Consider the following 25,390-nt stretch of genomic DNA (forward strand, 5'->3'; position numbering starts at 1 on the left):
ATTTTTATTTCATAGATTAAAAAAAATCATTAACGTTAAAGGTTTTGTCTCATGGTCAAAATGTTGCTTTCCTATATATTTCAGGATCAATGAAAACACAAGAACTACAAATGACAAGTCAAAAGGAGGCAACAGCGATGGCCTCCCTTATGAAATCAGAACAGATGATGAAGAAAGAAATCCACGGAGAGTCCAAAATGGTTATGATGGAGCAAAGCATGATGGAACATGAGAGCTTCTCCTCCCAGGCTGTCCAAATGTCTTCCTCCATGCAGGAGACCTCCTTCAGTAGCTCCAGCTTAGCTGAGGTCAAGTTTGAAACAATGTCAATGTCCAGTATGTCCTCCTTAACCTCAGAGACATACGCTATGAGCTCCAGCAGCCTGACCGAGATGTCCAGCCATGTTGAGGGATCCTCAATGAGAGCCATTAGCCACAGCAGTCAAGGTAAGATTTTTTTAAGGCTACACTGAATACATTTTGTCAGTTCATATGCAGTGCTGTCAATTTTATGTATTGCATGGTTTGTCTAAACATGTCATGTTTTATGTAGGTTCTGCACCAAGAATTGAGGCTCTCCCAGAAGACATCAGCATTGAGGCAGGAAAGGTCCTGACTGTTGCCTGCGCCTTCTCTGGAGACCCAACACCTCAGATAGAGTGGTCCCGCTCAGGAAGAACCCTGCCAGGCGAGCAAGAGAGTGGCAGGTTCCATATTGAAACAATGGATGACCTCACCACACTTATCATCACCGGTGTAAGACAGGACGATGCTGGGGCATACACCCTTAAACTGTCAAATGAGCTTGGATCTGACACAGCAACAGTTAACATTAGCATTCGATCAATGTAAAAACAGCCAATTTAATTTCTATCCTCCCCTTTCCCTCCTTCAATGCCTTTTTATTTATTAATTGAACAAAATAATCTTACTCGATAAAGACCTGGATTTCTGTTCTTGTAAATATGAACTATTTTTATACCAAACTTGACATTCATTTATGCCAAACTAGACTAAAGTCTAAAGTTGTTATAAAATGTGCCATATTGGATAATTATGACTTAGGATTTTTGATCCATTTTTCTGTGACATGTACATAATGTATATAGCCGAATTTAACGGTTATGGGAAATGTATGAATTGTTATTTATGACAATATTAACTGAAACAAATGAAACTGATGTTTAAAAGGAGAAAGTTTCACATGAAACGAATACCCTGTTAAACCTGAAACTAAACTCTGTGCCTCAACAATAAGTTGAAGTCTTAAGATTGCCTCAACAGGTAGAGAGGCTCCCTGTTGAAGTTTACAAAATCAGAGAGACAATATTATACACTGTATGTTTCTATGTGCAGTGATATTACAGTACTCCTATGAATTGTAACATGATCATAAGACCCTGAGTGCTGTTTGCATATTACCCTCATGGAAGCAGCATAAACTGGTCTTGTGATCTGACTGACTATGTCATACCACCATTTTAATGACATGCTCACAGTGCGAGCGGCCTGCACTCAGTGAGCTAAAATGTTTTTTTTGTGCTCTATTTCTGGCTAACGACTGTTTGAATACACTTTCAGAAGTAACATCACCTGGCCATTCACAAAGAAAGTCCATTCTGCGCTTGTTTGCAGAGGTAGAGCCATCTCTTGGAGGACTGCAGTGTGTTTGTGTGATAGCTTTAGAATTTCACCGTCAGTTGCATGGGCAAACATCAAGCAAGCGTACCGCAGTGACACCATCCACTGTGTTAAGTGAAGAAAAATAATTGTTTGCCCTGCACTTTGGTTTGATTGACATTAGAATTGTAGCTATATCTATTTACGCAACCTCCTTGAGTTTTATTCATTATTGATTTAATAAAGCATGATATCAGCACCACAAAATGTCTGTGTTTTTAATGATTTGTCTGATTTATCTCTTGTAATGCTATTCCTAAGACTTGTCGAGAAGGTTTGGAAGAGACTCAAACTGGGTAAGAGAAATGTGAAAATCACATGATTTGACGCTGAACTTGCACTAGGCCCTACCTTAGCCTAGAGAACAAATAATGCATGAATCATTCAAAACATTCAAGCGTTGGGTGGTTCCAAGGGGCAACCTCCGGGGCTGAAAAGTGCCATACCGCCGAGGGTCGCCGCCAGGGGCAGGCTCCAAAAAACTATGTCTCCAATTGACTACCATTCAAAAATCGCCAAATTATCTCATGAAATACTAAGTCAAAACCAAGTGTTTACAATTCAATATGGTGTCATTAGCTAGATTCCCTTCTTCTTATCAGTGTCCTGGTGGTCCATCTGAAACCAATTAGATAAGTATGTAGATATTAGGCCTCAAAGATCGGTATACTTGGGGGCGTGGATAGCTTGATTGACAGGTTTACTAACCAGCGGCATCGAGGCGAAAGCCCGTTAGCGAGGTGGGAAGCCCTTTCGTCCAACTAGGTAGGGTAACTTCTGGCTCCAAAAACCAAAGATGGCGACCAGGAAGTGCAAAAATCGAGGCTTCAAAACGGGCTTTCACAAACCAATGGGTGACGTCACGATAACTACGTTCATTATATATACATATATATATATTTGGGAAGGTTTCAGAATTTCATTAAATTAAATTGAGTTAAACAGATACAATACCTGCACTGAAAATGCAGTGTTTCACGTGCTCAGATTGTCAGTGATTCTCACTCATTTGCATGCATTAATTTCCACTAAACTACTACCTGAATATAGTGCTAAAAAGTAGTAATTTTCCAAGCTGGTCTGCTAGGGACAGCTAGTTTGCGTTAGCCTTCTACCAGTACTAGCTTGGTCGTCACAGGCACGCGCCGGTTCTATTGTTCGAAAAGTTAGCATTTTGTTAGCTTTTTCCTTGCAATCAACATTTTTCTGGATTGTAAAGCCTTCTGCGTTTCTCAAGAGCATGCCAACGCTAATTAAATCAATTTCAATTTCTGAAGCGGTGGAAAGCACCATGGAATCGGAATACAGCTTAAAGATTTACGTCGAATGGTACAGAAGATGGCGCCATTGCACACACAATGTTCCTCGTCCAGGACCACAGGAAGATATCATGGAGTGTCCAGCGACCTAAAAAAGCTCCAGTCTAAACAAGTAACTAATTACTGGCAAAGATTCTTTGACTTTATGTAAACACTTATGTTTATGAATAGTATGTACACACCTTTATGCAAACACAATGACTTAAAAGCAGTAGTCAAAATGGTACTTTCTGGTGTCAAACATTCATCAAAGTGAGTCCACTGAAGAGAAGGCTACTGTGTAAGTGTTAATACAGGTGACAACTGGGTTTCTGTTATTTGAGACAATTAGGACCTATTAGGATGTGGTCATCCACTGTATGCCCATAGTGCCCCCCCCCCCCCCCCCACACACACACACACACACACACACACACTTTATTTGTGGTGGTATTAGAGACCTTGTCACAGCTGCTGCAGAGTTCTATCCCAGCAAATAAGTTACTCTGCAAATCAGACAGTTAGCTGCCAAAGAGTTCTACTCAAGCAGAATGACTACTGTTGAACTCTAGTCTAGTAGAACTGGGAGTAAGATCAAGGGGAAAATGTAATGTCCTGGAATTTAAGCCCAAACATTCACACAAATAATGGACCTACATGGTCTGATAATTTGTATTTTTTTTAAATGGGGCCACTTGGTGTCTGTACCAGACACTTCTCTTTCTCCTCTCATGTTGTCCCTGTGTCCCAGCACTGTGCTAGTCAGAGAGACTTGCCCCTTATGTATCACACTGGCTAGAGGAGTTAGAGCTCCCAAACTTGGATTTAGGGCCCTGCAGCTGTCCCAGTGTGACATATGAGCCCACCAGGCTGAGACCTGAAGCCATTGCAAAACCCTGGCCTGCGAGACAGAAATGGCTTGGCTGTATAAATCAAATTCCCATCCCCAGGACTGGCTAGCAGAAATAACCTGTCAGTGTACCAGAGACTGGGGCTCAGCCTGGGAGGGGCCTGGTCTTGAAAACCCCCATGCCTGTACGTTGCAAATGGAACCATCACACAGTGCGGACTCACACCTCAACCAGGTCCCTTAATTGCAAATGTCCCCCAATCTGATCAGGCGCTTCGCCAACAACAGCTTCTGAATGTTTTCAAACTATTGAAGGAGGAGGATTCACTTAATTGAGATTAAATGCTTCCAACAATGCTTCTATATGTGTTGTGGATCAAGTTCCTGCATAAATGTTTTGTAAAACAAGCCGAACCTTAGTCAATATGAAAATTACCCGGGGTTACAAAAACTGAAGAAACTACAAAAACAAACTGGGACTTGTGTGACTATGACAATGTTAGTAGCATGCTGTAGTATACATCTGCTAAAGAAAAAAGATCATTAGGCACAATTAACTATGACTGACAAATGTATCAATTAATTGGTAACTTGGAAGTTCAAAGCAGGTATAAAGTAATAGAAACACAGTTTTGTTACATTAGTTTCCTGTGACAAGAATCTAACCTTACGAATGATTCAATTCTGTCAGACAGGGCTGGTTGCAGTGCGGCCTTCAGCAATTTGTTACTTGAGGTACCTGCTGATATGAAGCATCAGGACACACTTTCTCATTAGGTGGTCTATTGTAGCAGGCTTTGTCTGCCTCTGATCCGGAGATCTCTTTAATACAGCCTAAGCTAAGCCCAGGCACTCACAGAGCAAACAACCTCTTCAGGTATGAAAGGTTGCTATTTGTATAATAATTTCCTCTTAGACAATTTAAAGACTGTTACCCATTCAGCAAATTGAAATGAATATTTTGATGGTTCATAACTGACTTTGTAGTTTCTTACCTTGACAAAATTATGTTTATCAATGCAGTTGAAAACTAAAGTGGTCCATCATTCCATTAAATCAAACGGCTATATCCAAAAATGAGAACAATTAATTATAGAAATGCTGATCTGATCAATTTACCTTTTAGGGAAAGGTATGTGAAATAGTATGGGCCATTTTCAGGATGAATTACTGAGTTACTTAAGCAGAATGTTGTTACCAAACCTGATTACCAAACCTTCAGATTTCACTCAAATGTGATTCCACAAAGAATAATCAGGATTCTTTGATCTTACTGTAATAGTTATACATATTGATACAAATATTTGGACTGTAAGGATGGGTTGGTCTCATTGTGTTTTAATGAACATAATGTAGAGAGAAACAAGCATGGTGGCCAAGGTGTCTGTACAGTGTTTTCTGCTGTCTTGTAACGGGGGTTTTCAGTTTGAGTGACAGGGACAGCCACTTACTCCTTATGGTCACCAGCTATTTAATGACTCAGGGTATCTAACCAGTAATGTAAGAAAACAAATATTACTAAGAGTACGAATAGTGAGTGGACAATTCTCTAATACTTAATGAACGTCAATGAAAACAGACAAATCGCCTGACCATAACAGAGAAATCAACCACAGACTAGCAGGAGGGAGTTGAGTGACAGGTGGGAAGTTGCATAAATGGACTCTTCTCCCATGATGCCCCCAAGAGAGTGACCAATGGGGAGTGACAGAGCAGTGATGATGCTGATTTGTCCCCAAGTATATAAAGTTAAAGAACCATATTGTCACTTCTGAGCAGTTGGAGCATTCCCAGCCTTGCCTCAGGTGTAGGGATTGCAAGGAAAAAGCAAAACTACACGCTACACTGTGTAGTTTTGTTTTGAGGGGATATTTCGAGGCTCAACCGTTCTCACCTTGGATATTTTGGAAACATTCTGGATAAGGAGATTGTTGCATTAGTCACCTGGGCACAGTCCCATCTGTTCAAGGCACCCTTGTGGATACAAGTGAGTAGTTTTCACCCTGTATCCACACATACCTCTAACATTTGTTTACTTATTTCTTGTTTAGCCTTTTTACTGGTAAAAGGTACATTTTCTTGCAAATGAGGATTTAGTTAAAGGCTGTTCTCATCGTTCAATATAAAAAAATATCATACTGTGTTACTTCCATTTTGACATTTAGTTCCATTATTTTTGCTTTTGAGCTGCTGTTTTCTGAGCTTTTCAAGGTTATTAAACGTATGAAGTTTGTGGAATGATTTCAGAAAATCCAAGAATAGCCTGTGATAGCATTAGCTTGGTATCCCAGCCGGGTCTCTATGTCTTTTTAAGGGAATCAGCAGCAGGGCTATCAGTTGCACCTCCAGTTATGTGCCACATGGTGGCTGTCAATCAAGCAAGGGGGACAAGGTATTTTTGGCCACTGCCATATCTGTCCCTCAGATTCCAGTTTTTAAACATCGGAAGTTAATACAGTTCCCTACACGGTTTTTATGAAGGTTTTATATTATGTTTTTTTTCCAGTGATGACTGCCCAGCAATCATGTGTGTTGTTTTTGATAGTTCAAATGAGCAGATCAGTCTAACTGATACCTTGAAGTGTAGGTCAATTGGTGTCAATTGGTGGTTCTAATCTACTGATCAGATTATTATTATTTTGTATTTATGATGTTTGACCAGCTACATGTGGGAATTTGGGATATGTAGTCATGTTTGTTTTAAGCATATTGATATTTACCTTTTGATGTGAAAGTTGTGGTTTGGGATTTGACAGACAGGAGCAGTCTGGTGGAAGAGCTGCACAGTGACAGGCCTATAACTAGGCCTAGGCTGACACTGCTAGTCACGTAGGCCTTTGGTATCACTGTACAGATACTGCTATTATACATCCAGTGAAGATGTAGTCTTATGTCATTGGTTATGAATAAGCTTTGATTCTGGAGTTCTATAAATATGTGTGATAGAATCTGGTTTGACTGTGGTATCTAGAATCAGGGGTGACTGGCTGGTCATGGCAGGTAGCAAATGGCAAAGGCCAGTGACAAATGGGTTTCCTTGGTTGTTGAGGACAGCTCCCCTTTACAAAGCTGTTTGTGTTTCCTTTCATCACTATCAGAGCTTGTATTGAAAATGCTTTAATACAGTTTCAATCTGGAGGGCTGAATGCCATGACTACATTTGAATATTTTATGAAATAGAAATAGATAGATTTTTTTAAACAGACATTTAAGTAAAAAGAAAGGCAGTTAATAAATGATTGAATAATGCTCAATCTGTTTTAGTCTCAAATATGAATTGCAGACTATTTCTGAAGTTATTTCTGTGCTTTCAAAGGGGCATGGTTGTTTCTAAGAAACCATGACATGGTCCAATGGTATAATAGCCTAAATAGAATTTGACAGTAGAAGAATTCATCTTAAACGTATTCTGTCATTATAATCAATGCAATACAAAATACGTAAATATTGGAAAGAGAGAGAGTACTTGAAGATGGAACTTGAAGCCAACAGCTATTTTTAGTTCCAATCTTGGACTTTAACAGCATTCAGGGTTCTGTATCTGTACTGAATATCACAGGATTTGTGATATCTGTGATCTTTAAAGCAAATTAAATTTTAATTAATATTAAACCAGTTTGTGATCACTGTTTGCAATCTTGGAATAGGATTGAATACATTTGTAATGCTGTTATGACCCTTCTGCTATGCAAATGTACAGTAGATTTGTGAAATTTGTGTAACTCATTTCCTTCAAGGTGTTAAATTGAGGTGAAATGTGTGTTAATCAATTTGTCATCTGCCTATCGTTATTTAGATTTAGAGAATTAGTGGCTATCAATTTGTGCACTACAGTTGCGTTTAAAATACAAAGACACACAAATATGGTTAAGAGTGTTGCTACGCATTATTAATGTATTCCACTGAGCTATCAGAGAATGTGAAGATTGCTGTTGTTTAAGTTGTTTGAGGCTTGTCACTGACTGCTGGCTGTAGAGTCCTAGTGTTTGGCCTGACACCCAACCCCGCAAAGAGCCCCTGGTGCCTGTTGAGCCGTGGGCAGTCAGGACCGACATACTGCTTTAGGCCAGGTGCAGGGGCGCAGGGACAGCCAAAACTGATGACTTAGTTTCTTTGACTCTCTCAGAGACTATAAATACGCTCTTGCTCTCAGAGAGTTATGGAACTTCAGTGCTGGACATAATCAAAGCCATACCTTTCGAATGTAAAAATAGTGTATGATTAACTTTCTGAAGTGTTTTGGAAAAGGGGGTAATTCTGTTTCTGCATGTATCTCTCATTCCAGGGTGTCTATCAAAATGTCGACACAGGCGCCAACATTTACACAGCCGTTACAAAGCGTTGTGGCACTTGAGGGTAGTGCTGCAACGTTTGAGGCTCAAGTTAGTGGTAAGGAAAACTATTTTGTTTCATAGCATACAAATAAAATGTTTGTGGCACTGTCCAGAGATGATGTTAAATAAAATACTTTGATAGTTGTATTAAAACGTTGTCCATTTACAGTCAAGCATTTGAAACCGATACTTTTGCTTGGATGAAGCAGCCTTAACACCTGAATGAATTCCCATATCTATCTGTAGGTTCTCCAGTTCCTGAGGTGAGCTGGTTCCGTGATGGCCAGGTTCTTACTGCTGCGGCTCTGCCCGGCGTTCAGATCTCGTTCAGCGATGGCCGCGCTGTTCTGACGATCCCTGCTGTGACAGCCGCACACAGTGGAAGATTTTCTGTGAGAGCTACCAATGGAGCTGGACAAGCCACTAGCACCGCTGAACTCCTTGTTACAGGTAAATACTAACCTTTCTTATAACTGCAAGACGGATGCAGGAATTGGTTTAAGGGAACAACCACACACTAACACACTGTCTCCTCTTTCTACAGCGGAGACTGCGCCACCCAACTTTATTCAGAGACTTCAGAGTATGACCGTGAGACAAGGAAGCCAAGTGAGATTGGATGTTCGTGTGGCAGGAATCCCTACACCTGTGATTAAGTTCTACAGAGAAGGAGCTGAGATACAAAGCTCCGCTGACTTTCAGATTGTTCAAGAAGGAGACCTTTACAGTTTGTTGATTGCTGAAGCTTTCCCAGAGGATTCTGGAACCTACTCTGTAAATGCTTCAAACAGCAGTGGGCGGGCTACCTCCACTTGTGAACTACTAGTTCAGGGTAAGATTTTTAAAACTGAGAGACTACAGTCTTGAGTGTGAATCAGAAAATGAACCCCAGGCAAAGGCTTTGCTAACTTGATACTAACAAATGTATAATTGAATTGTCTGTTCCCCAGGTGAAGAGGTAGCAGTGCCTGCCAAGAAGACCAAAACAGTTGTGTCTACTTCTCAGATCTCTCAGACTCGCCAGACTAGAGTTGAGAAGGTACAGTGACAAACATCAAGGAACTTTCTCCATCCTCTATCGTATTCCTCTCTTACCCTTGTAAATTTTATTGCAGAGAATGGAGTCTCATTTTGCGTCCTCGTCCATGATGTCGATGCAGGTCGAGGGGGGTGTTATGACCCAGCAGTTGGCACACAAGACCCCCCCTCGTGTGCCACCAAAGCCAACTTCAAAGTCACCAACTCCACCATCTCTGGTGTCCAAGGTTGCAGGTGCCCGTCACCAGTCTCCATCACCTGTGAGACATGTGAAGGCACCCACTCCAACCCCTGTCAGGTACAAATTGTGAATCATTTTTTACCAGGCAAGCATTCATGCATATTCTGTACATGTTTGTCTCTGATTCAATGTGTTCTCCATTTCCAGGTCTGCCTCCCCCACATCCAGACTGTCTGTCTCCCCCATCAGACCTGTGAAGTCACCATTGACCACACGTAAGCAGATGGCCCTGGGAGCAGATGTCCCGCCCCCCTGGAAGCAGGGAGGCTTCGAGTCCAGCTACACCATGACTGCTGGAGCCACCCGCGTCCAGACCTCTGCCTCCTCTGTTCACATGGAGCAGCACTGGGAGGGCTCATATGGAGTTCAGCAGCAGCAGCAGCAGCAGCAGCAGCAGCAGCAGCAGCAGCAGGTGACAGCCGTATTTGTCAAAGAGGTGAGTCAAGTCCCACTGGGGACCACATCAACTTTGTAGAACCAGAGCCCCCTAGTGGTGGACTGTGATGCCGTTATACTGTCCTTGACCAGTGTTGTGACGCATGACAGAATGTTTGAATGAGCAACACATTATGATTCAGCAGATTTCTGTGTATCACCATCATGGTGATGTCTGTTAATTTGTGTTGTAATTGTGAGTGATATAGCTTTTAATCTCACTAACATACATCAGGGTCAACACAACCAGGGTGATAGCTACTTGGCCGCAGTTATGGAGCAGTGGATCATTTCTGTAACCACAGGGCCCAGGGGGTAGCAGCATTGGCCCAGTGCATCAATAAGCATGGACATTAACTGATTTTCTTTTCCTCATCATCCATCTTGTCACTTTCAAATGTTTTTCAACAACATGATAGATAGATAAAAGATAACGAAGATAAAGTAGAGCACCTAAGGACAAAGTCCTGTGACTTATACTTTTCATTTGCCACTGTGATACTGTATGACATTGTCTACACGATAAGGTACTAAACAAGGTACTAACACAACACAGTGTGATGTTCTTGTGAAATTTTGTTTTCTGCTTTCATGTACACAATATCTTGTTGGTCTAGTTTCAACTGCCATGGATGGTCTGAGATCTATGTGCTGTCTGACACCCGCTGCTTGTTGTCTCCAGGGTGAGGGGGGGAAAAAGGCTGAGGCGGTGGCTACAGTACTGGCTGCTGTCGACCAAGCACGTGTTCGGAAACCTGTGCATGCAGAGGGTGGTCATGCTGAAGAGGAAACTATAGAAACAGATTTGAAACAGCAGCAAATGCTGGCCACAGAGCAACATGTAACAACCCGGACAGTGACAACCCAAATGCCAACTGCTATCCACACCTATACCCCTGAGCAAAGCCTGCAGGTCTCCCAGGTTAGAGGGCTTTGGAAGTAAAAAAAAATCATAATAACAACAGTGTTTCCGTCTTTGTATTCCTAATACTTATTTTAATACGTAGTTTTTAGATATGTGATCATTTGTTCTGTTGGTTACTTTAGATGCAAAGAAGTACAGAAACAACCACCCATGTGGATACTGCCCTGCCCCCATCCCCAATTCCACATTTTACAGTTTCAAAAGTCACTGTTCCTAAACCTGACTATAGTTATGAGGTAAGCTCAGACCACCCCGGGCAAGCAGTGTAGCATAACCAGCTGTTTGTAATAAGTATGGGAAATCAAACCTAAATCCTAACTATATACTTTTAGTTAGAAGTATATGGTCAAAATGTGTTATTCAATAAATAAAAAAATACAACTATAGTGATAAAAAAACTGCTTGCCTGAGATGTAAATGCAAATGTATATCTTTCAGAAGTAACAGTGCTTCTAATAAATATTTACACAGTATAACACCGACGGTATGAACATTTAACCCCTCAGCTTATAGTTTCATTAATCAATAGGTACCGTATACTAAAAACATAAAATCCTGTCTTGATCCTTAGAACTTAGTTTAACGTAGTCTTTAAATTAATTCGTATTACATTAATAAAACTAACATAGATCCCCTTTCCTGTGGCAAAAATAATAATAATTTAATTAAACAAACCCAATTTTGTACTGTTCTGGTTTGTGATCATAATAAAATTCTCCTTGGGTTGGTCAGGTTTCAAGAACAGGCTCTGCTATTGCCACACTGCAGAAAGAGTTATCCTCTACCTCTGCACAAAAGATCATCAAGCCAGTCAAGCCTCCATCTCATAAGACTGTGGAGACAAGAATGATGCCAGAGTCTACCCCTCCTCCATTTAAAGATATTACTGACAGATATCAGACATATTTCGACACTCAATTACAGACAGGGACAGGATATATAGGGGGCATGGAGCAAATATATGAGGATTGGGAAACACAGGTTTGTACGTCAGATTCTTTCCCCCCTCTTCAGTCTCTAATGGTGTTTCCTCTCTAGCTACTCACAATCTCTCTCTGTTCCTTTAGGTCCTTTTCTCCCAGCCTCCCCTCTTTTGTGCATGTTCATGTTTTCATTTGAGTCCACAGCAAGAGAAGTTGGAGACACTTTTCATTCAGTACCAACAAACTAACAAAGAGATCTTTTACTTCCATAGGTTGTGGAGGCAGCCGCTGTACCTTCAACTCTGGAGGAAAGTGTGGTCCCACCTACTCTTTTGGCTGTAAGTATTTAATTATTCTTACCTTTTTGAAGTTACTTTAGTTAAAGATTACAACTTTGTGAACTTTGTTTTTTGCTGGATTTTTTTTTCAGGCTTTGATGGACTTGACTGTGACAGAGGGTGAATCTGTGACTCTGGAGTGCCAGATCAGTGGTCACCCTGCCCCTGTCATCATGTGGTTTAGAGAGGACTACAGAATCGAGAGTTCCATTGACTTCCAGATAACCTATGAGGGTGGATTTGCTCGTCTGGTAATCCGTGAGGCCTTTGCTGAGGACAGCGGTCGCTTTACCTGCACTGCCACCAGCGAGGCTGGAACAATCAGCACATCCAGCTACCTACTTGTTCAAGGTAAGTGAACATAGATATTATTCTACAACAAAATCAAACCAATGTTGTATGCGAAGCATAAAAATACAATTAAATGCTTCTTTTTCCATTACAGTGTCAGAAGAAATTGAATTGGCTGCTGTCACTGAACAGACAATTGTTCACGAGAAACAGTGAGAAGAAATTAGTCTCTTAATTTGAACTGTTTTAGATTAATTCATTTCCACAGTGTTTTAACTTTCATGGCAAACTTGTTCATCTTTCAGGATGACAGTTGAAGCAAAGGAGGAGACCATGTCGGAGGTGAGTGGCGTTGCAGAGTCTGTGGAAACTGCAGCTGCTGTTGCTCCCTTCTTCATCAAGAAACCTACTGTACAAAAGTTGGAGGAAGGAGGATGTGTAGTCTTTGAGTGCCAAATTGGAGGTAGTCCAAAGCCCAACATTTTCTGGAAGAAGAGTGGGGTACCTCTTACAACTGGATACAGGTACTTGGTACACATTGTCACATTTTATTTACAGTAAAAACTGAGTTTTTTACCTATGAGAATGTGGGGATTTTGTTATTCACCATGTACTCTGTATCAATTGATTAGATATAAAGTTGCCTACAAAAAGGAGACTGGAGAGTGCAGGTTGGAGATCTCTATGACATTTGCTGATGATGCGGGAGAGTACGCCATCTTTGTCAAGAACCAGCTTGGAGAAGCCTCAGCCTCAGCCAGTCTGCTTGAGGAAGGTCAGTACAATTTGAAAAAAGTTGAATGCAGCAACTTCTATCTAAAAGGGGATCAGTAACTTGATGATCGTACAAAATGTTTGTTTACAGAGGAATATGAAGCCTACATGAAGACACAGGAAGTGACATACAAGACTGAAGTGACTACAATGGTACAGGAGCCCAAAGTGGGAGATGTGCCCCCCGTTGTTGTGAGCGAATATGGGATGGAGCAGAGGGGCATGCAGACCCAGATGATGCAAACATTTGTCTCCGAGCAGGTAATCAGATTAAAAGAGTCTGTAATTGTTATTATTAAAAAAGCCAAAGGCTTGATGATTAGCAAAAGGTAACATTTTTGTTTTTTTAAATATTTTGTTTTCCATAGGAATTCCAAATATCAAACATTGAAGAGAGGATTATCTATGAGATTCAGTTGACCATCATGAGGATCACCTACCAGGAACTAGTTATTGAGGATGGAGAGGAGATGGTGACTGCTGCAGAAGAAGAGGCTGTACAGCCAGCCTTTGCTACTCCAGTCAAACACTACAGGATCATGGAGGGAATGGGGGTCACTTACCATTGCAAAATGACAGGAAATCCACTTCCTAAGGTGCTAAGTATATCTAAACTTATTATAAGCATAGTACTTAAAAAATAAAATAATACTTCACAAAAAATATATTTTAGACATTAATCAATCCTATTTCTGTGCTTTGTTGTTTGAAAGATTGCGTGGTACAAAGATGGAAAGCGTATCCGTCACGGCGGTCGTTACCAGATGGAGGTTCTCCAGGATGGCCGAGCCAGTCTACGTCTCCCTGTGGTGCTGCCTGAAGATGAGGGTGTTTACACAGCATTTGCCAGCAACATGAAGGGCAATTCTGTGAGCTCTGGGAAGCTTTTCGTAGTGTCGTCTGCAGTAGGGGGACCTCAGAGATATACACCCCAGCCAGCAATGCAGAGAATTAGGTTAGATTTCAAACTATTTGTACTCTAATAAAACTGATCAATGCACCTTCTATCATCAGAGACTTAAGACTGCAAAGCATCACTAACTTCATATATTTTCAGATCTACATCCCCACGATCTGCAAGCCGCTCTCCTAGTCGCTCTCCTGGTCGCTCTCCTGCTCGCAGGCTTGATGAAACAGATGAGAGTCAGTTGGAAAGGCTGTATAAGCCTGTCTTTGTCCTGAAGCCTTCCTCATTCAAGTGTGCTGAGGGGCAAACTGCAAGATTTGACCTGAAAGTTGTTGGTAGACCAATGCCTGACACATATTGGTTCCACAACGGTATGTGACTTTAGAGTCTGGATTTGACATGTTGCTATAGAACCTTTTATGAAATATGACAACTTTATCCTCCTCTATTGTTTTTTTCATTTCAGGACAACAAGTGGTCAATGACTACACCCACAAGATAGTTGTTAAGGAGGATGGAACTCAGTCGTTGATTGTGGTTCCAGCAATGCCCCATGACTCTGGAGAGTGGAATGTTGTTGCACAGAACAGAGCTGGAAGAACCTCTGTTTCCATGACTTTAACCGTTGATGGTAATACAATGTCATCTCATTTACATACTTAGTTTTAATTAGATATATGGGTTAACTATAATAATAAATGTAATGTATAATTGACTGATAGTATAAAGTGAGATATTGCTGACTCATGCTTGACTGCAGACTTTCTTTTCTTCGTGATTTACAGCTAAAGAAAACTTGGTCCGACCCCAGTTTACTGACAAGCTGAAGAACATCAGTGTAAGACAAGGCACTCTGGTTGAGTTGGCGGTCAAAGCCATCGGAAACCCCCTGCCTGATATTGTTTGGCTGAAAAACAGTGACATCATCTCCCCACATAAGCACCCAAATATCAAGTATGTTTTATTCTAATCTTGATTTAAACTTACACAGTAACTTGATGCTTGTTTGATCAGATTAATTGATAAAAAAATGTTATTTTAGGATTGAAGGCACCAAAGGAGAGGCCAAATTCCAGATCCCTGTCCCAGTGAGCTCTGATAGTGCCTGGTACACAGCCACAGCCATCAACAAAGCTGGAAGAGATACCACTCGCTGCAGGGTCAATGTTGAGGTGGACTTTGTTGAACCTGAACCTGAAAGGAAGCTTATTATTCCCAAGGGAACCTACAAGGCCAAGGATATTGCTCCTCCAGAGTTGGAACCCTTGCATCTCCGTTACGGTCAAGATCAGTGGGAGGAGGGTGACCTTTATGACAAAGAGAAACAACAGAAGCCACAGTTCAAGAAGAAGCTGACTTCAGTCAGGCTCAAGCGTTTTGGTCCCGTCCATTTTGAATGCAGACTTACCCCTATTGGAGACCCCACCATGGTGGTTGAATGGTTGCATGATGGCAAACCCCTGGCAGCTGCAAACAGGTTGCGCATGGTCAATGAATTTGGCTACTGCAGTCTTGACTTTGAAGCTGCTTATGCCAGAGACAGTGGTGTGATCACTTGCAGAGCAACTAACAAGTTTGGAGTTGACCAGACCTCAGCTACCCTGATTGTCAAGGATGAGAAGAGCCTTGTTGAGGAAAGTCAGCTACCTGAGGGTAGGAAGGGAATACAAAGAATTGATGAGATGGAGCGTATGGCTCATGAAGGTGGTCCTTCTGGAGTTGGTGCAGATGAAGGATCAGAGAAGACAAAGCCAGAGATTGTTCTTGTTCCTGAGCCTGCCAGAGTACTGGAAGGTGAAGCTGCAAAATTCCGTTGCAGAGTGACTGGTTATCCTACACCAAAGGTTAACTGGTACCTTAACGGTCAGCTCATTCGCAAGAGCAAGAGAATGAGACTTCACTATGATGGTATTTACTACCTAGAGATTGTAGATATCAAGTCATACGATTCAGGAGAAGTGAGAGTGTTGGCAGAGAACCCCATTGGTACAGCTGAGCATACAGTTAAGCTTGAGATCACACAGAAAGAGGACTTCAGATCTGTCCTTCGTCGTGTCCCTGAGGCTAAGGCTGTAGAAGTTGGCATTGCACCAGAAGCTGGGAAAGTTTCCTTTGACGTTGTGAAGGTTGAAAAACCCGACGAGGACACTCGGCCCAAAGAGGTTGTGAAGCTGAAGAAGACAGAGAGAGTTATCCATGAAAAATCCACAGAGGAGACCGATGAGTTGAAAAATAAATTCAAGCGCAGAAAAGAGGAGGGTTACTATGAGGCCATCACTGCTGTGGAGCTCAAGTCTCGCAGGAAGGATGAGTCTTACGAGGGCATGCTTAAGAAGAGGAAGGAGGAACTTCTTCATCATATGAAAGAGAAGTCTGAGGCTGAAAAGAAGAAGGAGGAAGAACGCAAGGTCACCGCTCCCTCAATCAAACCAGAAAAATTCAAGCTCTCTCCCAGCATGGAAGCTCCAAAGATCATAGAGCGTATTGTAAGCCAGACAGTTTCCCTGATGGATGAGGTTCGTTTCAGAGTCAGGGTGATTGGTAAACCGGAGCCTGAGTGCCAATGGTTTAAGAATGGTGTTTTGCTTGAGAAAACGGATCGCGTCAATTGGTATTGGCCTGAAGAACATGTATGTGAATTAGTGATACGCAATGTCACAGCTGAAGATTCTGCCAGTGTCATGGTTAAAGCCGTCAACATTGCAGGGGAAACTTCAGGCCATGCTTTCCTGTTGGTGCAAGGTAATTATATGAGAAACATTATTTAATAATTATTGTCTATTTGTGATTATGGATAGTATTACGATTTTGATTTGATAAATAAATTGAATCCTGTCAACCATTGTCATCGCACAGTATTTCATAACAAACAATATGTGCTAAAATGAGCTAAGTAGTTTAACATACTGTAAATCACTGCATCCCTGATTCATTATCTACTCTGCAGGAAAGACAGTCATTTCCTTCACTCAAGAGCTGGAGGACATCGAGGCTAAGGAGAAGGACACCATGGCTACCTTTGAATGTGAAACCAATGAGCCTTTTGTCAAAGTCAAATGGCTGAAAAACAATGTGGAGATTTTCTCTGGAGACAAATACAGGATGCACTCAGACAGAAAGGTCCACTTCCTGTCTGTGCTAATCATTGGCATGAAGGATGATTCAGAATACAGTTGTGCCGTTGTTGAGGACCCCAACATCAGAACCACGGCCAGACTCCTTGTTGAAGGTATGTTAGTGTACCAATAAGTATTTAATCTAATTTCCAAACCAAATCTGCAGCATTGCCTTTGATAGAGATTGAAAGCTTTGCTTTTTAATGAACTTCCCAGGCACGCATTTTCCTTTATGCCTCTCACTTTGTAATCAAATAAGTAGACTAAAGAAACACATGTAACAATTATGACACAATTAACCACATTCACAAATTTATTTTTTGGTATTTTAATACAGCATATAAACATTTTCCTGCAACATTAAAATCCTTAAAGATGCATTTATAAATGTGGGTTTAAATGAATGAATGCATGCATTTCAAGAAGTTTTATTTGTTTTATTTTAAGCCACCAATTTAATCGTTCTAATCTTCTTTTATTCTTTGTACACTTACGCTTATAGGTTCTGCGCTGGAATTAGTGAAGACTTTGGACAACACAGAGGTGCCTGAGACCTACTCTGGAGAGTTTGAGTGTATTGTGTCACGTGAGGATGCTGAAGGTACCTGGTACTTTGAGAAAAAGGAGATCACTCCCAGCAGCAAATATGTTACCTCCTCCCGTCGTGGAAGACATTCACTATCTGTGAAAGACGTGAAGAAGGAAGATCAGGGCAAATACACATTTGTTGTTGGTGAATTTAAGACAAGTGCTTCCCTGAAGATGAAATGTGAGTTTTACAATTAGTAAGACGGTGTGTTTATTTTCTATAGATATAATGTATTTGAGGTCACTGAACTTTGAACATACATTGCTGATTTGATCATGGAAATCTGAATCTTATCACTTGTCCCTTTTAGTGCGTCCTGTGACTCTGATGCAACCGCTGTCTGATGTGACGGTTTGTGAGGGTGACATTGCTCAGCTGGAAGTCAAATTCTCTCAAGAAAATGTTGAGGGGTCTTGGATGAAGAATGGTAATCTTATCACTGCCTCAGATCGTATTCACATTGTAATTGACAAACTCACCCACAAACTACTGATTGAGGATACCAAGAAGGATGACAACGGAATGTACTCCTTTGTGGTGCCTGCCCAAGACATCTCCACTAACGGAAAACTGACAATTCAAGGTGAGTTCATATTTTACATCAACTTTCAGTTTCACACAGTTACTCTTTCCAAGTTAACCAAATTGTTGACTTTTTTGTGTTACAGTTATTGGCATTTTGGCACCACTCAAGGACATCACATCAGTTGAGGGAACCAAGGCTGTTATGGAGGCTAAGATCTCTGCTGCAGATGTCAGCTCTGTGAAGTGGTACCAAAATGACAAGCTCGTTATGCCCAGTGAGAGGATCCAGATGGTTGCAAAGGGAACCAAACAGCGCCTGGTGTTTAACAGGTCCTTTGCCTCAGATGAAGGAAACTACAAGCTGGTTGTTGGCAGAGCTGACACAAGCTGCAAATTAACTGTCCAAAGTAAGAATGTTGAACAAGTGATGCATTTTATTTCTTTATAAAATCATAGGAAAGTTTAGTTTGTGTTCTAATGTAACTTATTCCGCCAGAAATTACAATCGTGAAGCACATGGAGGATAGAGTGTGCACCGAGACTCAGAATGTCATCTTTGAGGTTGAAGTTTCTCATCCTGGCATTGATGCTCTTTGGACCTTCAAGAAGCAGCCCCTCAAAGCTGGTGCGAAATACAAGATGGAGGCAAAGGGCAAGCGGTATGCCTTGACTGTCATTAATGCCATGAAGGATGAGGAGGGAGAATACGCTTTTGCAGCTGGTGAAAAGACATCCAGCGCAAAGCTTACCGTGTCAGGTATGCTAAACAAGCATATTTCACTATACCAATACCATTTAAAAAAACATTGTAACAGAACAATTGTATATAGGGCACCAGGTTGACATCACTTGTTACTTTTTGATACCTAGGTGGCGCCATCAACAAACCCCTGCGTGATTTGATTGTGGCTGACTCTCAGACTGCTGAGATGGAGTGTGAGGTCGCCAACCCAAGCGCTGAAGGAAAGTGGCTGAAGGATGGACAGCCTGTGGACTTCAGTGAAAATGTCAGGAGTGAAAAACTTGGTGCTGTCAGGCGTCTTGTTATTGTTATAACCAAAGCCACTGACATTGGGGAATATACCTACCAGATTGCAAATTCAAAGACAACTGCCAACCTGAGAGTAGAGGGTAAGTACCATCTTCTGAATGAAGACATTGATCTGTTCTTGAAAAATGAGTTTACAATTACTTTGCTATGACTTATATATTCATACAGAACCTCTTATTACTTGTAATCGTGTTTGTACAAAATTTAGTTGTATAGGCTATTGCAAAGTGTCTTACTAAGCTTAAAGATTTTATTTAAGACCACTAAAAGCCCCATCCTCCCTCCTACTACAGTATTTGCTCTTAACACATGCCCATATTTAATGTTACAGCTGTGAAAATCAAGAAGACCCTGAAGAACCAGACCGTCTCTGAGACACAGGAGGCAGTGTTTAGTCTGGAGCTGACCCATGAGAATGTGAAGGGCTCACAGTGGATCAAGAATGGTGTTGACATCCGTCCCAGTGATAGATGTGAAATTTCTGTTGAAGGCATGGTCCACACCTTGAAGATTAAGAACTGCACCACTCAAGATGAGTCTGTTTATGGATTCAAACTTGGAAAGCTGTCTGCTAATGCCAGGTTAAACATTGAGAGTAAGTACAACTGTAGCTGTCGTAGATCTTGTAATATTGTGTGTTGAAAATGTTTTACAAACTTCATGGATATCAATATTTCTTTTCTCCAGCAATTAAGATTTTGAAGAAGCCAAAAGATGTGACTTCACTGTTGGATGCCACTGCCACTTTTGAGCTGGGTCTGTCCCACGATGACATTCCTGTAAAATGGATGTTCAATAATGTGGAGCTGAAACCAAGTGAGCAAGTCAACATGCTGTGTGATAGAAAAACTCACAAGTTGATCATCAAACATGTGGACACTCACAAAGCTGGAGAGTACACCGCTATGGTTGGCCATGTGCAATGTGGCGCATCTCTCTATGTTGAATGTAAGTTTTAACTTTGAAATCAATTATTTTTAACATTGTAAATGAACAATTTGCAACATATTAAATTTATGTTTTACGTTTCCAGCCTTGCGTGTCACCAAACCTTTTAAGAGCATTGCTGTCCCAGAGACACATGTTGCCACTTTTGAGTGTGAAGTTTCACATTTCAATGTCCCATCCACCTGGCTGAAAAATGGAGTGCAGATTGAAATGAGTGAAAAGTTCAGGATTGTGGTCCAGGGAAAACTTCACCAGCTCAAGATCATGAATACCAGCAGACAAGACTCTGCAGAGTACACCTTTGTCTGTGGAAATGACAGGGTCTCTGCAACACTGACTGTTAATCGTAAGTTTTTTTAAACTAATTATATTTATTTAAACCGTGTAAGATGAAAATCTAACAATTACGTGTTTTTGACAGCAATCTTAATCACATCCATGATGCAAGACATAAACGCTCAGGAGAAAGACACCGTCACATTTGAAGTGAATGTCAATTATGAGAGCATCACCTACAAGTGGCTCAAGAATGGTATTGAGATTCGGTCCACAGACAGATGCCAGAGTCGCTCAAAGCATCTTACACACTCCCTCACAATCCGGAATACTCATTTTGGTGATACTGGAGATTATAAATTTGTGGCTGGCTCCGCATCTTCATCCGCAAACCTTTATGTTGATGGTAAGTACTGTTGATAAGGCTTGATACAAGGCTTGGCAATACTTGGTACTAAGTATTTGGCAGTAGTATTAAATGTATTCCTGTACTCTTGTCTTTGCACCTGAAGCTCGCGTGATTGAATTCACCAAGCATATTAAAGATATCAAGATAACAGAGAAGAAGAAGGCCATCTTTGAATGTGAAGTTTCTGAGCCCAACATCCAAGTGATGTGGATGAAAGACGGACAGGAGCTGGAAGTATCTGAAAGGTCAGTGTCATCGATTTTATAGAATTTTTTTTATAGAATATAGAAAAATGCTACTAATAACAGTTGGTCAATATCCCCTCCATTGGTCATCATTGCAGATACAAAGTCTCCACTGAGAAGTTTCTGCACCGCTTGATGATCCAGACTGTCCGCCTGTCTGATGCTGGGGAGTATTCTGTGGTCGCTGGTGCAAGTGTGTCAAAGGGTCATCTGACTGTAGAGGGACGGGATGTCAGGATCTCAGAGCCAGCAGATAAAGAAATCACGGTTAGTATCACCTGAAGGTTTACAAATGAAAAGCGCTGTCTTGTATGTCAATATGTGTCTGTAGAATACTAATGTCTGAAAAATATTTTTCTAGGTGGTTGAAAAACAAAGATCGATGTTTGAATTTGAAGTCAATGAGGATGACATTGAAGGCCGTTGGCTCCGAAACGGTGTAGAGATAATTTTTTCAGTTGAGGACCGGTTTAACTATGTTGTCATCCGGAAGATTCACCGTTTGACTATCTCAGAAACCTATAGAAGTGATGCAGGGGAGTACACGTTCATTGCTGGAAAAAACAGGACAATTGTGACTCTACATGTCAATGGTAAGTTTGCACAATTCCATTCATTGAATTTCATTTAAATTGAAAGCATGAACTCAAAATCAATCATCAATTTCTAACAAAAGCTCCTCTGTAACTGTTTATTTCATTTAGTCCCTGATCCACCAAAGATCATTCGCCACATGCAGCCACTGTCTGTGGAGGCAGGCAAACCTGCTCGCTTTTCTGTAGAAGTGTTTGGCATCCCACAGCCTCAAGTGTCTTGGTACAAGAACTCCCAGGCTCTCTCCCCTGGGTTCAAGTGCAAGTTCCTGCGTGAAGGAAACGAGCACACACTGCTACTGATTGAGGTGTTCCCAGAAGATGCAGCTGTCTACAACTGTGAGGCGAAGAATGACTTTGGCATGGCCACAAGCTCAGGTGTCCTTAATGTGGAAGGTAGGTTGAGACACTGTGTATACAATTTAATTGTTTAAATAAGAAGTTTAAATATCTGATCAATAATTTTGTTGAACCTTTTTGTATTTCAGTTTCCGAATTAGTCTCACCCGATTCTGGATCTCCTCGGTCTGCACCTATGATCATCTCTCCCCTTAAAGATCTCTTACTCAGAGAGGGAGAGTCAGCCAAGTTCCAGTGTTGTGTCTCTGGTGAAGGTATCTATGCTTTATCATCTTAAAAATAACTGCTTTCTCTGAACTGTAATGAAATACACAAACCAAATAAATTGTTCTTTCTCTCTGTAGATCTGAGAATCACTTGGTACTGCAAGGATAAGGAGCTCAAACAGTCTGACATCTTTAAGATGTCTCAGTTTGATGACAACTGCCAGCTGGAGATAGCCAGAGTTGTCCTTGACAAAGAAGGGGAATACACTTGTGTTGCTAGAAACTCATCAGGAATGGTGTCTTGCTCTGCAACTTTAACACTTGATGGTGAGTTTAATTAACGTAATAAAAAGAATTAGACATATTTCCAATTTATGTAATCCTTTGTATTGGGAATTACAGTGGTAGGTATGTATACTATGCATGAGCTAGTTTAGTAAAACTGAGATTTCCCATGAGGTTGATTTTACACTGTTATCAGAATTAACTAGATTTAGAAAACATACTTTTGTATCTTGTGTTGAATGCTGTGCTATAGGCTACCATTAGGTCAGTGAACAGCATAATTTGTCTTTAAAGCCAAATACATTGTTCTCAGTGGCAATCCCAACTTGCAGTATATCCAACAGCAGATAGTGTCAGTTGTCTGTTTTTAGTCTGTTAAAAGCATGTTGTAAAGGCAAGTGCATCATGGAGAAGTGGCAAGGTTTCATGCTTGTGTCCAGCATTCTATAGTCAGAGATAAGTTGTTTGTAAAATAAGCCACCAATTTGGCCCGCAACAAACATTGTCTTTGAATTTATTAGAATACTGTGGTCACCAGGATATTCTTAATTTATGCTTTCTCTGAGCATGCTGTAAAATATGTTTAAAGCAACCGATAGTACTACCAACATGTGTATGTAAATCCTAACAGTTATCACGGGGCAATCTTCTAAGTGCTTTGCTCTTCGTGGCATGCTATATTTTGTCTCTTACTTTAAAGGTAATATTAGCTAACCAATCCCCTTCAGGAATTATTTTTTTTGCATTCTTTGTTTTTGGAACACAGAGTAAAGTGTAGTATTTTGCTCAAGACAAGCTTGCATGACCGGACAAGAAACCAGCCATTGTCACTTCTCATCTTGAAATGCCACCCATCCAAAACGCTGCACCAACTTCGCACTGCATTCCCGTCAACAATAACCTGAAGAAGTCACTATTGATTCTTGACCTAATTCTACTCTTTTTATTGCCCAGATGAAAATATGAAAACCATAGATAGGCAAACTGTGTCGAGAACTGGGGAGATAAGTCACAAAAAGGAGGTACACTCAGAGGGCTTCCAATCAGTGGATACGAGTGCACACAGTGTACAGACCTTTCAGTCTGTCTCTGAGACATCCACCGTGAGGATGACATCCTCATCTGTGAGGAAGGTGGAAGTCACCACTATTGAAGAATCTGACATGAGCATTCCCTCAAGCCCCACCTTGCTCTTAAGAATGACCGACGTGAGGGTTAAAAGTGGTGAGATGGCCCAGTTCAACTGCTCTTTTGATGGCCAGCCGTTTACAGGAATAGTGTGGGACCATAACGGACGGAGGCTGGCAGACACAGAGAGGGTGACATTCTCCCAGAGCAGAGGGCTTCAGTCCCTAATCATACAGGGGGTAGAGCTGGGTGACCAGGGGACTTACCGCTGTACCACTCTCAATAAACATGGCGAGAACAGCACCTCTGCTCAGCTCACTGTGGAAGGTGGTTAATCTCTCTTTTTGAATATCACCACTCTCTTGTCCACCCCACACCATCTGCTTCTTGCTGCTTTTAAACCTTTAATATATCCTATAGATTGTTAACCAAGTGAAATGTAATGGAATAACCATCTTTGTTAAATCTAGTTATTCTCCCATTGCAAGCTTGCCCCTAATATCCATCTTTCCATTTCACTAACCCCTTCCGCCTATTTGAAGCCTAGATACCCTTTAACTGATGAACTTAATCCCTAATAAATCTCCCTAACTTTGTTCTTACTCAGCAAAAGAAGCAAATGTCAAAGCAGAAACTCCCATCCCTACCGATTCTGTCTATAAAGCCTCGCAGCCAGACAGAGAGTCCTCTAGAAAGACCTCTGACCAAGAAGACAACCAAGAGTCCATGGAGACACTGGGATCTCCACCACCCACCTCCAAGAGGGCTTACAGCCTCATCAACCATCTTTGTTTCCCTGATGCTTATGAAGAGCGTGGGAGAGGTGGCGCCACCATCCCAGAGTTCCTCATCAAACTCCCCCCTCAACTGCTTGTCAAACACAGAGACACAATCTCTCTGTTTTGCATAATGAAGGGAATCCCGACTCCATTTGTCATTTGGCTACACAATCAGTTGATTGTTGAAGAGTCTGTCTTTTACTCTCTGAAACACGATGGGCCCCTGTGCTGTTTAAATGTTAAGAATGTTGGTCCTTGGCAAGGGTGCACTTATACTTGCGAACTTGTCAACTCAGCTGGAGATGCTGAGTGCAGCCCAGTGATGACAGGTTGGCATCTGCATGCTTTAGTCCTTTGTGCTATCTCGGCCAATCATGTCGATTCTCCTCTCTCTTCTCCCACCCACACTGTCTTTTATCACACAGACAAAGAAACTTCGTGACAATCAAAATTCGATTGAATAATAATTAGGTTAGACCAGGTTTTCAAGCACAATGACGGATGTCGAAGATGAGTGTACTCATATCACTGAGCACGTTCCAAATAAGTTTCCAAATTAAGAGAACTATATGCGTATATGTCAAAACCCAAGCATGCCAGCGAAAATGACAATATGGATGCACAATGTGTCACCTGGATCTAACAGCTTTGCACCATGGATGGAGGGCATCATCTCTAATTTATATGTTTGTCTCTTCACAGTAACAACCACAGAGGAGGACTATGGAACTCAGGATGGAGTTACAGGTAACATTTCCTTCTCATCAATATACATTCTTCAATGTTAATTAATTACAAATATATAAATGTATCCAAAGGTTTTTGCAATACCTTCTGCAGATAGTT

The 25,390-nt window shown here is 41.3% G+C and overlaps 2 protein-coding genes across 2 annotated transcripts in view; both read left to right on the forward strand.

Annotated features, from left to right (window-relative positions):
• The window catches only part of ttn.2 (titin, tandem duplicate 2), a 154,926-nt gene extending 153,039 nt beyond the window's left edge, over nt 1-1,887 (forward strand). Inside the window, exons 236-237 of the mRNA XM_067251637.1 lie at nt 85-447; nt 554-1,887. Coding sequence (XP_067107738.1) covers nt 85-447; nt 554-852 — 662 coding nt within the window. The 3' untranslated portion in view covers nt 853-1,887. The remainder of the gene's footprint in view (nt 1-84; nt 448-553) is intronic.
• A 3,749-nt stretch (nt 1,888-5,636) lies between these two features.
• Nucleotides 5,637-25,390, forward strand: part of LOC136957600 (titin-like) — a 137,088-nt gene continuing 117,334 nt past the window's right edge. Inside the window, exons 1-41 of the mRNA XM_067251650.1 lie at nt 5,637-5,815; nt 8,114-8,217; nt 8,409-8,612; nt 8,707-8,994; nt 9,113-9,201; nt 9,278-9,498; nt 9,589-9,877; nt 10,559-10,798; nt 10,924-11,037; nt 11,534-11,782; nt 11,997-12,062; nt 12,155-12,413; nt 12,508-12,565; nt 12,659-12,877; nt 12,986-13,128; nt 13,219-13,388; nt 13,496-13,723; nt 13,841-14,082; nt 14,185-14,405; nt 14,501-14,665; nt 14,820-14,988; nt 15,077-16,776; nt 16,982-17,263; nt 17,653-17,919; nt 18,050-18,322; nt 18,408-18,671; nt 18,761-19,021; nt 19,135-19,395; nt 19,647-19,910; nt 20,003-20,263; nt 20,349-20,609; nt 20,685-20,945; nt 21,052-21,193; nt 21,292-21,460; nt 21,555-21,786; nt 21,898-22,182; nt 22,275-22,400; nt 22,491-22,679; nt 23,592-24,092; nt 24,373-24,873; nt 25,247-25,291. Coding sequence (XP_067107751.1) covers nt 8,127-8,217; nt 8,409-8,612; nt 8,707-8,994; nt 9,113-9,201; nt 9,278-9,498; nt 9,589-9,877; nt 10,559-10,798; nt 10,924-11,037; nt 11,534-11,782; nt 11,997-12,062; nt 12,155-12,413; nt 12,508-12,565; nt 12,659-12,877; nt 12,986-13,128; nt 13,219-13,388; nt 13,496-13,723; nt 13,841-14,082; nt 14,185-14,405; nt 14,501-14,665; nt 14,820-14,988; nt 15,077-16,776; nt 16,982-17,263; nt 17,653-17,919; nt 18,050-18,322; nt 18,408-18,671; nt 18,761-19,021; nt 19,135-19,395; nt 19,647-19,910; nt 20,003-20,263; nt 20,349-20,609; nt 20,685-20,945; nt 21,052-21,193; nt 21,292-21,460; nt 21,555-21,786; nt 21,898-22,182; nt 22,275-22,400; nt 22,491-22,679; nt 23,592-24,092; nt 24,373-24,873; nt 25,247-25,291 — 10,270 coding nt within the window. The 5' untranslated portion in view covers nt 5,637-5,815; nt 8,114-8,126. The remainder of the gene's footprint in view (nt 5,816-8,113; nt 8,218-8,408; nt 8,613-8,706; nt 8,995-9,112; nt 9,202-9,277; nt 9,499-9,588; nt 9,878-10,558; nt 10,799-10,923; nt 11,038-11,533; nt 11,783-11,996; nt 12,063-12,154; nt 12,414-12,507; nt 12,566-12,658; nt 12,878-12,985; nt 13,129-13,218; nt 13,389-13,495; nt 13,724-13,840; nt 14,083-14,184; nt 14,406-14,500; nt 14,666-14,819; nt 14,989-15,076; nt 16,777-16,981; nt 17,264-17,652; nt 17,920-18,049; nt 18,323-18,407; nt 18,672-18,760; nt 19,022-19,134; nt 19,396-19,646; nt 19,911-20,002; nt 20,264-20,348; nt 20,610-20,684; nt 20,946-21,051; nt 21,194-21,291; nt 21,461-21,554; nt 21,787-21,897; nt 22,183-22,274; nt 22,401-22,490; nt 22,680-23,591; nt 24,093-24,372; nt 24,874-25,246; nt 25,292-25,390) is intronic.

The sequence above is a fragment of the Osmerus mordax genome, chromosome 2, assembly GCF_038355195.1.
Source record: "Osmerus mordax isolate fOsmMor3 chromosome 2, fOsmMor3.pri, whole genome shotgun sequence".
Taxonomy (NCBI): domain Eukaryota; kingdom Metazoa; phylum Chordata; class Actinopteri; order Osmeriformes; family Osmeridae; genus Osmerus; species Osmerus mordax.